At 43.4% G+C, this 14,349-nt stretch overlaps 1 protein-coding gene across 10 annotated transcripts in view; it reads left to right on the forward strand.

Moving 5' to 3' along the window:
• KIF16B (kinesin family member 16B) overlaps positions 1–14,349 on the forward strand; it is a 280,503-nt gene that overhangs the window by 25,852 nt on the left and 240,302 nt on the right. For 9 of the 10 annotated variants that reach the window (XM_082743222.1, XM_082743224.1, XM_082743223.1 and 6 more), the window contains exons 2-3: positions 11,787–11,856; positions 14,108–14,221. In XM_082743222.1, the coding sequence (XP_082599348.1) occupies positions 11,787–11,856; positions 14,108–14,221 (184 nt within the window). Of the gene's footprint in view, positions 1–11,786; positions 11,857–14,107; positions 14,222–14,349 lie in introns of those variants that run through there. The other variant, XM_082743220.1, reaches the window with a different exon arrangement.

Here is a 14,349-nt window from a genome sequence, read left to right on the forward strand (position 1 = left end):
CAGCTGAGGCAGTGCTGGGGGCCTGTGTCACAGATCCGTGGTCTTCTCTGGCTGGTCCTGCTTTCTTTGCCCTTCTCCAGGTATCCACCCCAAAGGTGCCCCTAATGAACACCCTATTTGCTAAACTCCCTCACAGTGCCTCTCTGGGACCCCAACCTGCAGCAGCTGGCTCATTGCTTAATCTTCTTAGGTTTCTTACACCCTCTCCAAAGCAGGGAAGGTAAGGGAAGGTAAGGCTTCATAGCCCCCTTCTGCTTTGGCAGGGTCGGTGGGGGATTTCGTTGAGCACGGGACGCTCCTAGCATCTGAGACTGTGACAGCACTGCTGTCCCTGGCTCGTCCATGGTGGCAGTCCACAGGGAGTGGCATGGGGGCTCTGCAGACTTTTCACTGGCCGCTGCTCGAGGCTGGTGCCACTGACCTCTGGCTGGCGGCCATGTGCTGAAGTGTGTTCTGAGGAGCTGACATGAAGTCTGGGTGATTGCCTGAGAAACCCACTCCAGACTTTTTTTCACCATCTGTCTCCCCTGGGTCTTCTCCAGAAACTGAGCTGAAGGCTTTTATGATTTCCTGGAGAGCAAGTGAGAGTAGTCAGTGATCCCATGTTCTTTGGATGCCCAGAACCAGCCAGAGGGTTAAGTAAGGAGAAGCTGGTTGCAAGAGACTAGCCCTCCCTGACTTTGTTTCCACACTTAGACACAGGCGAGGGGACTCATACTTATGGAGCCTCTGCGTCTGCATTGGGTACTGAGGGTGCCGGTGAAGGTGAGGACTCCGCTCAGTCGCTGTCTGGGTTTGAGGAAGGGAGGCGAACCCCTTTGCATCTGAGGGGAATAGCCTGCTTAGTGCACAGCTCAGCTCAGAGGTGGTGGGGTCCGGGGTAGCAAGTGACAGTAAAGTGTGAATAGATCGCATGTGACTTTTAGGATATAGTTCTACTAAAAAGTCACATGTTTATCTAAAACTCACGTTTAATTGGGTGTCCTGTGTTTTTTATGGAGCCCTAATAAAAGGGAAAAGAGACATGTCATTGGGTAGAGCAGAGGGACTGAGCAATTCATTGAGAGAAGGACATCTGAATACAGTATACCTCTGTTTTCAGATACTGTACAAGATCTACTCATACTGCTAACAGGTTCCTCTTTATCCTTCCAGAAATGTTCAGAAATGTTTTGCACATCTGGAAGCATATAAGCGCATATTCTTTATGCTTTATCTACTTAACTACAGACTGGATCATGGTCTGCACGCCGATGCAGTCTGCATGGTCTGCACTCCTACTTAGCAGTGTTCCTTGGACTTCTTTCCATAGTGGTACCCATGGAGGTCACACGTTCTTTTAAAAAATGGCTTTTTATTTTTATTTTTGCTACTGAGTGTCCTGCCACCAAAGTAAAAGCAGTTAAATATTAGTTCGTAGTATGTAAGTTTGCATTTTTTATTTTTGAAGTTTGGTGGATATGCAGTATTATGTTAATTTCGGGTGTCCAACATAGTGATTCTGCAATTATATACAAAGTATGTGAATTTTAAGGTGAATTTGGGGGATACCAATTTACTTCAGTACTTGGGGTGAATAAGCTATTCTTTAGAATCTGCTTAGATAATGCTTAGTTTGGAGATCTCAGTACCACCCAGTCAGGAGTGACCAAACACCATCAACTGAGCAACTGGAATCCATTTGAATTGCTGAATAATTTAAAATAATTTAAAATTTAAAATTATTGAATTAACATAGGGTTTTATTTTTTTTTCCTGATAAGCTTACTCCTACGCACAAATCTGAGAGCTGACACAATTCTTCTCTTTTTCTGATTGGGCATTTTACTCTTTTCCATTCTCTCCTCCCTCTCCCTCCCCCCAGTATTGATCTATAACTCAGTCTTCTTACTCCAGCTGGTTCGTTTGTAGCATCTTATGATCTAGTTTCCAGACCTTTCAAATAAATTACTCATTTATATGAAGGAACCATAATTGACTTTTCGGTTGAGAAACCCAATTCACCAAAGTGGCTCGGGAGAGGCATAGTTCATTTTGCTCTATTATCAAATCAATGTTCAAATAATATTTTAAGATTATTTATTTTCCTCAATATGAGAAAAATGTCAGGATTTATTTCCCATGTTTCTTAAATGTCAGAGGAAATTGACCTGAGCTGGGGGAACTCTCCGTGCCTGGCGTTTTACAGTTTTCAGCCCAAGGATTAAGAGACAAAGCACTGAGCACTGATTGTAATTATTGCCCTTGTGCTCAGTGGACTCAGGTCGTGGAGTATGAATGAAGCTGGTTCTTGCTTCTCCCGGACTTGCTAGACTAATTGGAGAGGTGAGGTCCCCAAGGTTGAGACCCATGTGATTGGGAGGAACTAGGCAGGTGTATGAAGGGAAATTGTTTCTGAAGTTTTATCAAGGGTGGGTGATTCAGATTAGACCAGAGATAAGCTTTGCTTTGGAATATGGATAGGAATTGGATGGCATCACAGCCTGTGGGAGAGCAAGAACCAAGAATGGTGTAGGAACTCATAGGGAGGCTGGCATTAAGTAGCGAATGCATGTGGAGAAGACTAGGCTGGGGTTAAGAGGCAGTTTTTAACTTTCAGTCAGCCTATCCCATTCAGCAACCATTGGATGGGTACCTCAAAGTTGCAGGTGCTATGCTAGGGCCTGGGCCTGTAAACCCAGATGGGTAGAGTCCTTACTTTGAAGAAGTTTGGAATCTGGTGGTGAAGACAGGGAGGAGGACCTTCTGACTAAGGGTTGGGATGGAGGGCTCAGTGAAGGTTCTCCAGATGGGCGAGATCTGAGCGGAGTCTGGTTGGATGGCTGGGAGTGGGCCAGGCCAGGATAAGGGGATGGGATTGATACAGTGTTGAATGACATTAGCTGGGGGCAGAGCAGGAAGGACTTTGTATACTGCCGGGAGTTGGATTTTATCCTAGAGCCTTTGAGAAGTTATTGAAGGAGTTAAAGTGCCTGGGTTTGGAGGAGTCCAGCTGACAGCAGGGTAGAGTGTGGGTGGGAAGGGGCAAGGCTGGAGGCAAAGATACTGGAGAGGTGTGCGGCCCCTGCTGGGACAGTGTCTGGAGCAGGGAGATGTGGCATGTGGCCCGGATCGGTAGACGAGCTATCGATTGCACAGGATTCAGTAACTGACTGTTGGCTGTGGGGATGAAGGAGTGGGAGATAAGGCTGTCAATGGAGTGTCACCTGGACCCTGAAGTCATCTCTAATAGTTAAAGCCTCCGTGGTGAAGTGAAGTCTGTGGGTAGTAGTCTGTCTCCAGTGGACAAGGGGCTGAGCGGGATTGATGAGCAGGGTGTGGAGAGAAAGAGGGACTGGAGCCTGCCTTCTTCTTTCTTTCATCTCTGGAATATCTGGAAGTTGACAACTCTCCTGGAATCTACAACCAGTGAAAACACTGTCATCATTTAATAATTCTGACCATCATAAGCCCTTTGGGGAGATTACAGTGGCTTTTCCATGGGTATTTTCAGTAACTACAGTGAAATTTGCTCTGTATGGCTTAAAATATGCTCTATATGGCCTAGCATTTTAATTATAAATGCTAATACTTTCGGAGGAAAGATACACCTTTCTCCTATAGTTTTTATTTTTTAGGCCCAAGAAGGAAGCAATCTAGGAAATTGTTGCGTGTGAAATTTCCTTTCTGGAACAGATGGCCTCCGCATTAATCTTGATGACTTGTGATTATTATTTTTTAAAAAAAGTTTATCACAACATTATTTTTGAAATCCCAAGTAATTCAGAGTGACCACCACTGAGGCCTCTGTTGGTTTTCCAGATTAAGCAGGATTGCGCCTTAAGATGAACTAACTTTCAAGATCTTCAGAGAAGAAAAGCATTGCTTCTGTCTGTGCTTTTCTTAGGCTAAAATCGTATTGCAGAAAACTCTACTTTCAAAATTAACACAGCAGTAACACAGTATAAAGTACCTGCCTATTTTAAAATCTTCGAGAATGTTTTCTGGTAAGAAACTATTTAGCCCATAATCAGCATGAAGCGTACACAGTATGTGGTCCAGGATATGAAGGTTTCCAGATAGAATTCTGTTCTCTAGTACTCCTGCTGCTGGGACGTCACTCAGTCATCACGATTAACAGTGCCGAATGACCGTTCCCTTTAACAAAACCTCCTCACATGTGGCCGTCCGCTGCAACTGTGAAGGGATCCATTTCAGGCATATCTGGTATACTTTCAAATCTCTTTACGTAATCCCGAACCTCTGTGAAAGAACTGCCTAATTTAACCAAGGGCACTGGAGGAAAATTACCGCTTTCCCAGCAAAGATCCCATGTTAAGACTGTAAAAGGTTTGGGGCGCCTGGGTGGCTTAGTCGGTTAAACATCTGCCTTCGGCTCAGATCATGATCCAGGGTCCTGGGATTGAGCCCCACTTGGACTCCCTGCTCAGTGGGGAGCCTGCTTCTCCCCCTCCCAATGCTCTTCCCCCTGCTTGTGCACTCCCTTGCTTGCTCCTGCTCTCTGTCAAATGAATAAGTAAAATCCTAAAAAAAAAAAGACTATAAGTAGTTTGACGTTACAAGCGAGAGATCTGGTGTGGTTTTGACAGGCAGAAACTGCCTTGGAGGAACATTAATACTTAGATTTTAAAACCTTTTCCAGGTAGCCCTGACTGCAGTTTCTGACTGAGTGACATTCAGCCTTCCATCCAGTCCCTGGATTTTCAGTGATTTCCATGTCAATAGCCTTTTGCTCCTGCAGGCTTTTTAACTGCTGCAAGAGAGATATGGATCTCAGGTTGTTGGCAATAAATATTTGGAATTTTGATAAGACTCAGACCCATCAATATGTGTTTTTGGCCCTTGAGCGATTTCCATCAGTCACCAGACTTCATACTGAGTGTCCCACCCTTGACTGTGTTTTATTTGTGACTTTCCCGACAAATTCACAGGGTTTTCCATTGGCTGGATTCATTAGATGGTTAAGGACATCAGGCTCCACCATGGCACTCAGATTATCTACATTAGACACAGAAATATGTTCTTTGCCTTCTCCCAGGAGGGTATCTAGCAAACCAGAGTTGCAGAAACTGGCGTAAATGTCACCATGACCTGGGGTACCAGACTTCTGTGTTCTCCTCTGAGTAAGATACATTCTTTGCTGCAGGCAATCAGGATTCTTTTTTCTTTTTTTCTTTTAAAGATTTTATTTATTTATTTGACAGAGAGAGACAGCGAGAGGGGGAACACAAGCAGGGGCGGGGTGGGGGGAGGGAAGCAGGCCTGCTGCTGAAGGGTAACTCCATCCCAGGACCCTGGGATCATGACCAAAGGCCAAAGGCAGACGTTTAATGACTGAGCCATGCAGGTGTCCCAGCAATCAGGCTTCTTTATTAATCCTTGGGTACCTGCTTTGATTAATAATGTAGATTTTTCACATGAAATGTTTGGTTTTTCTCTGGTATTTATTTTTGTATCTTCATTTGTATTAAGAGAGCTCATTAGTTCATTAGAATAAGAGGAACATTTGTATTGTAGATTTTGTTCAGACACTTAGTTTGCTGAATGATTCTATCTAAAAAGGTGTTTTCATTTTGTACACCTGTCTGACCTTTTGGGCTTTTGCAGCCCATGCTGATCCTCAAACTGCCATTGAGTTTTACAACCACTAGCCATTTTAGCACAGACGATAAATATTATTAGGGAAGTCCTGGCCCTAATCTCTTCACAATGCTGCATTGAATCTTCTGGAGGTCTCTGGATTTTTCCCCAATCCACAGAAGGTCCCTTTTCTTGCAAAAATCTGTGAAATAGCTTCTGAAAATCCAGTAAGGTATTTCTTTAGTGTGCTTAAACTCAGGTGATGGTGCTCTGGTATTTTTTCTAGTTCCTTCTTCAAAGATCATTCCAGCTCTTGTTGAATGACTTTTTGAAACTAAGAAGCATCATCTTGAGCCACGGCTTTGCTAAGATCTTTCTGAGTCATGCTTCTGTTTCCACAACTGGCTCCTCCTTTCTTCTCTTACTCTCTGGGTTTTTTACGATTCTGTCCCCTGGCCATTTTCTCCCTCAGTTATTCCCTAACCCTGACTATTTTTAAGAATGACTTCAAACTATTGGTGGCAACCTCACCCTGACATTGGGAAACAGTGTGGGGATAGAAAGGGCTAGAAGCTGATGGGTTTGTTGTGTGCTGGGAATGAGGTCATCTGGATGTCATAACACTCAGATGACTTAGGTCCCAGTAAGTCAGACACTTGTTGTTTTCGTTCAGAAGCCACTGTACAATTCAAGAGTAAAGACAGTGTCAGCTGATTTAGGTTGTACCCATATTCTGCCATGTGACTTTACAAAAAAACCCGTAAAGGTCAAAGTACAAGGGTAGTGAGTTTCCCTGTGCACAAAGTAGGTAACATTAAGGAGTGTGTCTCATGAGAGTAAATGTAAGGCGAGTAATCACTCTGTCAGATTGATAGTGTCAGCACAGTGCTTTCCAAGCTTTCCTGTTCATTGGAGTCATGAAGGGCTCTTGTTACAATGCAGGTTCCCCCTCAGTAGGTCTGTGTTGGGGCTTGAGATCCCTCCTTTCTAATGAGCCTTGGGGCTACCAATGCTGTTGGTTCCTGGGCTGCATTTTGAGTCACAGGGGTCTGAGCTGGAGCACCTGTCTTTTGGGGGTCCAGAGCTCTTTGAGAAAGTAAAGAAAGCTATAGACCCCAAGAACAGTGAACCTGCCACCTTCCCCCTCCTGTCGCCACATCACAGTGCAGATGATTTCAAGGTTGTGAACCCTTTGAAACCCACCCAGCATCTCAGGTTTCAGAAGTGGCTCATAGATGCTCATAGGACATAATGGTCTTTCAGTTGATTTCTTCGCTAGTATTTTTATAGAGTGGATGTTCATTTCAAGCTCCAAGGGAGATACTGCCATGGCTACCCATAGGGAAGAATAAATGATCATACAGAGGGACCTTTATAAGGTATAAGGCTGTGAGTCTTGGAATTACTTTGTCTCTGACTTCCTGCAAGAGCCGTGGACAGTGTAGGTCGCATTTCCTTCATGTCTTATAAGTCAGAATTGACAAGTCGTGTGAGCACCTGTTGGAGTCCCTTCTGATCTTCCACCCCCGGTTGATTGTGTGCTCCCAGCAGGTATTTGTTGCTAACAGGCGTTTTAAAGCAAAAGATCTAGACAGGTTAAGGACAGAGAAATGACCCACATGGGAATGGGAGGGATTGAGATGTGGCAGCTTGTTGTGTTAATAAAACTGTGTAGTCCTCTCACTGTGGGCAGGACCTGCTTTTGGTAGTTGCACGCTAAAGAAAGGGGTAATTTTGTGAAGTATTTATTTTACAGCCACATGAACATGTGTCCCCAGGGAAGTTCTCATTTTTGGGTCCAAAATGGACCTGCCCAAGATCTGGGCACTGAGCACATGGTTGGTGGGGGGAGTTCATTTATGTGTCTTTTAAGTTACTGGTCTGTTCATGACCTATATTTCTTCATACTGGCTTGGAAAAGTTAAATCAGGGTATAGTAATCCATTGTAGTTCTTTAATGGTGTTTGCAACATACTGTTTGGGCTTCATTGTTCTGGCTGGTATTTATTCTGCCTCTTTATCCTGGGGTTGCCAGGACACCTGGTTCCCCCACCTTGGGATTATTTTAAGGAAATCTCAGACCTCATATTATTGCATTTATAAATATTTCAATGTGTGTCTCTAAAAAGTTAAGACTTTAAAAAAAAATCATCATGAAACCATTATCATACCAAAAATGGCAGTAATAGATCTTTAATACCAATTTGTATTTAGTCAGTGTTAAGATTTCTCTAGGTATCTTGTAATTTCTAAAAGTGGCTTTTTTTCTGTTTGCACTGAAATCCCATTGGCTGATAGGTCTTTTTTTTTAGGATTTTATTTATTTATCTGTCAGAGAGCGAGAACACAAACAGGGGGAGCAGCAGGCAGAGGGAAAAGCAGGTTCCCTGCCGAGCAAGGAGCTTGATATGGGACTGGATCCCAGGAACCCAGGATCATGACCCGAGCTGAAGGCAGATGCTTAACCGACTGAGCCACCCAGGTGTCCTTGGCTGATAGGCTGATAGATCTTGGGCAGGTCCAAGTTCTCACTTGGACTGCCTTGGGGACACATGTTCATGTGGCCTTTTTTCAATCTATAAGTTCCACTTCCCTCTTTATACTCCTTGCAGTTTATTAGTCTTGTTATTGAAGGCTGGGTCACTTACCTGCTGCCCTTCCCAGAAGCTGGATTTTGCAGACTATGTCCCTGGCATTGTCTGATGTGTTCCCCCTGCTCCCTGTGTTTCCTGGCATTCACTGTCCGTCAGCTCTAGGTCAGAGTCTGGCCTTTTCCTTGGGCCAGGGACAAGATTTCTGCAGCAGAGGTGTTCGTGTTTCAGTTTCACTGGACAGCATGTCTGGTTGTCTCCTGGTGGAGTTAGCAGCCGTTGATGGGCATTCCCTGGAGCCATGAATTCATCAGAGTTGCAAAGTGCTGACATTCTAATTCTTTTGCTTCTTCTTCATTTATTAGGTAGAATATTCTAAAAAGAGGAGCTTTCCCAAACAACTATTTGGTTAAACTTAAAAACACTTGACTGTTTAGGAAATGCTTGAGTCTCCCCTTTTATTTACTAGCTTTTTGTTTTGTTTTGTTTTGTTTTTAAGATTTTATTTCTTTTGGGCTCCTGGGTGGCTCAGTGGGGTAGAGCCTCTGCCTTCAGCTCAGGTCATGATCTCGGGGTCCTGGGATGGAGCCCCGCATCCGGCTCTCTGCTCAGCGGGGAGCTTGCTCCCCTGCCCCCCCCACCTCCTTCTCTGCCTACTTGTGATCTCTCTCAAATAAATAAAATCTTTTTAAAAAAGATTTTATTTATTTATTTGACACAGAGAGAGATCACAGTAGGCAGAGAGGCAGGCAGAGAGAGAGGGAGGAAGCAGTCTCCCCGCTGAGCAGAGAGCCCGATGCGGGGCTCCATCCCAGGACCCCGAGATCATGACCTGAGCCGAAGGCAGAGGTTTTACCCCACTGAGCCACCCAGGTGCCCAAAAGAAATAGAATCTTAAAAAAAAGAAAAAAAAAAAGATTTTTATTTCTTTTAGAGACAGTGTGCTTGGACCAATTGTGGGGGAGGGGCAGAGGGAGAGGGAGAATCTCAAGCAGCCTCCACGCTCAGCAGAGCTCCATCCTGGGACACTGAGGTCATCACCTCAAGCAAAATCAAGAGTTGGATGCGTGGGGCGCCTGGGTGGCTCAGTGGGTTAAGCCTTTGCCTTCGGCTCAGGTCATGATCTCAGGGTCCTGGGATCGAGCCCTGTATTGGGCTCTCTGCTCAGCGGGGAGCCTGCTTCCCCCTCTCTCTCTGCCTGCTTCTCTGTCTACTTGTAATCTCTGTCTGTATCAAATAAACAAATAAAATCTTTAAAAAAAAAAGAGTCGATGCTTAACTGACTGAGCCACCTGGGTGCCCCTATTCATTTAAAATAATGGGGTGACTTTTTTGATTTTCCAAAGGGCACCATTCAGTTTTTACTTTTTTCATTATGAGTTCATAAGTTGATGCATATTTCAAATGATTCAGGTTGGTACATATTTCAAATTCTTTCTGCTGCTCAGATGTGGCTGGTGGGAACTTAGTTCAGGTCAGCTCCTGAGTCCTTTTGATGTAGCTCTTGTATTGATATTTCTTAACTGTGTAATACAACCAAGGGCCTTATAACCCCTAAACTGCCAATTTAGGGGCTTATAACAACATCTATTACCTCACTGTTTCTGTGAGTCAGGGTTGGGGTGGGGTTTATTGGGTCTTCTCACCCACTCAGGGTCTATCAAGGGTGCAGTCCTGGGACTTCCAGCCTGGCTGGGGGAGGGGCACTCCTAGGCTCACCCGGGTGGCTGCTGGCTCTCTGCTCTTTGTCTCCAGGTGAGTCTCTGCTGAAGTCTTGCAGTGTGGTACCTGGCTGTCCCCATTGCCAGGACCCTGAGAGACACACACGCAGGAGTGCCAGCAAATCAGAAATCTGAATCTTCCTGTAATCCCAACTCGGAAGCATCAGACTATCACTTTGGGGGCCTTAGTGTTGTAGTCATTGGAAGTGAGTTGCTAGATCTAGCCCACTCCCTCAGGGCAAGGGATCACATAGGGTCTCAGATACCAGGAAGGCAGGGATCACCAGGAGCAGTGTGAGAAGTTGCCTAAGGACAGTTTGGACAAACTTTTGGTATGGTGGCTTCCTCCTTTCTTGTGTGATGAGATAGTTCAAATATTTGTTTTGAGTCGTCCTCCAGGTAGCCCTGACTCTAAATGGGAATTTAGAGACTATAATTTGGGCATAAGATTCTAGGCCTTTTCAGAGGACAAAGCTAGGGAGTACTTTCTTTTCCTTTTTCAATTTCAGATAAAGTTTATGCTAGTTCCTTTCAGATTCAGGACTACAGAGTTTTTAACTTAACTTCATCCATCTTGTGTTTTATCTCTGTTCATCCAAACCCCTTGGTTCTCAAGGCCACCACCATAATTACTGAGGTTGTCCCATAGTACACAAACAGAAATTTCTGAATGACAGTGCTTACTTTACTGGCAAAAATCTGATTAGTGAAAGTGCTTTAAGACTTCTTTACAGTTTTTTTCCTCCTTGGGCTCTATCCCACTGCATTCCACAGTCAGAGTTCAGCATCTAGTCAAAACTGACATTGTCTCGCACCATGTGGTGCCAGAGCCCAGTTAGGTTCACTTGCCTCAGCTTATTTTTGTGTCTTAGGTCCTTTTATTTTAATTTTTATTTTTCTCTTATTTTATTTTTTAACACTAGACTTACGACCTGCACTTCAGGCTTGGCTTTGCTTTCTTTCTTTCTTTTTTTTTAAACACTGATGTGTTTCAGGTCACTTTAAATAACAATCTTGTTTTATTTTTTGTGTAAATTATTGTGGTCATTCTAGAGATGATCTATAGATCAAGATTCTTTGTAGAAATCTATAGTGTCTGTCTCTGTCTCCTCTACTCCGCTTTCTTCTTTTTCCGTAGTTGGCCTTTTGAAAAATATGTAGGCTGTTGTTTTGTTTTTAAGTAGAAGTGGTAGCATTCTCTGTAGACTTTTCTCCATTTTGCGTTCCCCCCTTAACAATAGTATATCCTGACTACCACCCCCTAGCAGTATACGGAAACTGTCCTCAGTCCTGTGTCAGTGACAGACCGACCACTCCACTGTGTGGATACGTGTCATTTATTCTCGTGAACTGTACTTCTTAGGAGTTCTGTGGATTTGCAGTTCTGCAGTTTTCCAGGAACTGGAAAGTTTCTGAATGCTTATGGAAAGAAGATGAGGGGAAGGGGCAGTGCCCTGGCTGCTTCTAGAAGCAGTACCTGTTTGTGACCATTCACACCAGTTTTTCTTCTTGGTTCTCACCCTGGGTGAAGGGGAGGTGTCAGTCTTTTTGTAACCAGGTAACGGAAAAAAAAAAAAAAAAAGCATGGCTTCTTTCATGAGTCACACAGGCTTCCACAGTTTCTGTCATTTAATTTACACTCCTTTTGGCTCACAGTTAGAAATTCTTCCAGGTTTTGAGAACACACTATTTGTCAGTCTTAAGTTTTTTGATGGTGGCATCTGTTTTGTGTGTCTTTGTGTTTATATTAGTAAGGATTTGGGAGGAGTGGGACCACAGATTGTGCTTCATATGCCATTTAAAAACAAACCCCCATATGTAAAAAGTAAATAAAACAAATGTTTTCCAAACAATCTTTTCTCTCCTAACTAGTACTGAATTATTTGTGTTGCAGGGAAAAGGACTTGGAAGCCAAATTCATTATTCAAATGGAGAAAAGCAAAACAACAATCACAAACTTAAAGGCAAGTAGCAACCTGGCCTTGCCCCGAGCGCCTCCAGTTTGTTTTATTGTCAGAATGATCTGTTGGTAAATGAGACACATCTGCCATTTCCTTTCCCCTCCTTCTCAGTTCAACTACCGCATCAGCTTGCACTTGGCTAGGGATCATCCGCAAAGCAAAAGGGTGATGCTCTGTCTCCTCTTCTATCCCTGGTTTCATCTGACCTCAGTCCTGGTGTGTGAGCTCACGGGTTTAACCCAGACTCAGCATTGTTATCCTGTATCCTGTGGTAGATCCTTAGCTTGGCGATTGGCTGAATTCTGTGAATCATTAAGTGTTGGCCCTAGATTGGTTTCCATTCTTAATGAAAATAATCATATTTTGTAAACTTTGCAAGAGGAGCTTGTATTATTATTCAAAACTCAGGGGATGAAAGATTTTTAAAAAATGGATTTTTTTTTTTTTTTTCCTGAAAAAGATACTTGAAAAAAACCAGAATTTTCTAGGATGGCATGTTCTTCCTTTTGCATGTTAAATATCCTATATTTTCCCCCTTTGGTCAGTGAATTTTTTTAAGGACCATGAATCGTTTTTATTTGGGGGGACGGATAAGAGTGTAAAATTAATAATAATAAATCATGTGCTTTATGGACTCAACCCCTTTGTCCTCCTATGTTTGTCACTAACTTACAGGTTTGGGTTTCTGAGGCCTGCTGCTCCATGGCCAAGTGCAGATCAATCTCTAATTGGATTTCTGTTAATTTGTGGCTCAAGGGACTGGATGCTTTGAAATCCAGTCTCCTAGTAGTGCCACTTGATCTCCAGTGGTAGAAGCTGGGGAACGCTCCTGTCTTCCAACTGGGCTGTGCTCTGGATAATTTGATAGGCTTCCTTTGAAGCCCTGATGTCCCTTTGCCTGAGGCATTCTCTAGTGAACCCGTCTGTCTTCTCTGACCACAATCCTCCTACCTTCTAGCTCTGTCTGGCCCTACTTGGCTTTCCCTCCTTTGACCTACCATATCTTCCCCCATTTCCGCCAGTCATCACTTGGCTTTTGCCTCCTGTTACTTACATTTGCTTTGCTTTGCTTCATGTATCTGTGCGCTCACAGTGCTTTGCTGAAAGCTTAATCATTAAAAGATTATATTTACCGAAATAGAACAAAGAGACCCTTGGCTCTGGATGCATCTCTTCTTGATGTGTTATTGAATCTGTTTTCCTTGATTATTCTGTTCCCTTTTGACAAAGTTTTACAAACATTTCCTCATCTGATACAACGAAAACTGATGTCCAAATTTTTAACATTTTAACAATAAGAACCATAGGAATTATTTATTTATAGGATCTGAATTATGTTGGAAAATATGGTGCTCATTAAATTTTTTCTGTGTGTGTCCAGGGAACTTTGTGAAACTTTAGTGGCTTGTGGTGATTTTTAAACATGGTTTTTGGTATATAGCAAGTTATACAAGCTACACGGACATGTGCAATAAACTCATTATAGAATAGGTCCTAGGAGAATCTAGTCTGTTAGAAGTGGCAGCAGTTACTTCTGGATATAGTGCCCAAGGGGTAGCTTCATGGAAGAGAGGCATCTGACCTGGAGTTTTCAGTGGGGCTGCCAAACTGCATAACTTTTTTTTTTTTTTTTTAAGATTTTATTTATTTGTTTGACAGAGAGAGAGAGATCACAAGTAGGCAGAGCAGCAGTTAGAGAGAGGGGGAAGCAGGCTCCCTGTTGAGCAGAGAGCCCAATGTAGGGCTCGATCCCAGGACCCTGAGATCATGACCTGAGCTGAAGGCAGAGGCTTGATCCATTGAACCACCCAGGCACCCCCAAACTGTATAACTTTGAGGGACTCTAGTCACATCACAGTCCATGTGTTTAGCACCCCCTGGAGTCCTGCAGACCCCAACTCTGGTGGTTTCAAGTGGAGGGAACAGTAAAAAGTATTGAAGCTAGGGGAAAAATATGAGTCTGGTTGGAGTGTTGGGTTTGTATGAGAGAATCATGATAAAAACTCCAGAAAAGTAGCCTTCTGTCATAGCCCAGAGAGCCTGGATTGCTGGAAGGAGTTCAGGATCAATCAGTCGACCGACCTACCTACCTACCTACGCAGGGCATGGTCAGGAGGAAGTAAATGCTTTTTAGAGTGTAAATATGAAAAATGATGATCATTGTATAGTTCTAATGAACTTTTCTTTTCTCGAATTGGATAGATCATTTAGCTGTGAGTGCTTTTACATTATTATCATAATCCTTTCCCTGTAGATACCAGAAGGAGGGACTGGGGACTCAGGAAGAGAACGGACCAAGACCTTCACCTATGACTTCTCTTTTTATTCTGCTGATCCGAAAAGTCCAAATTATGTCTCACAGGAGATGGTATGATATTTTCATAATCTTTATTTTGATTTCATTTTGAGAAGAACTCTTTAAAACATCTTGCTCATTTTTGGGGAATATAATTTATATAAAATTTGCCTCTGCTAACTTGGCTTTGTTTGTTACAT

Source organism: Mustela nivalis (genome assembly GCF_964662115.1).
Source record: "Mustela nivalis genome assembly, chromosome: 8".
Lineage (NCBI taxonomy): Eukaryota > Metazoa > Chordata > Mammalia > Carnivora > Mustelidae > Mustela > Mustela nivalis.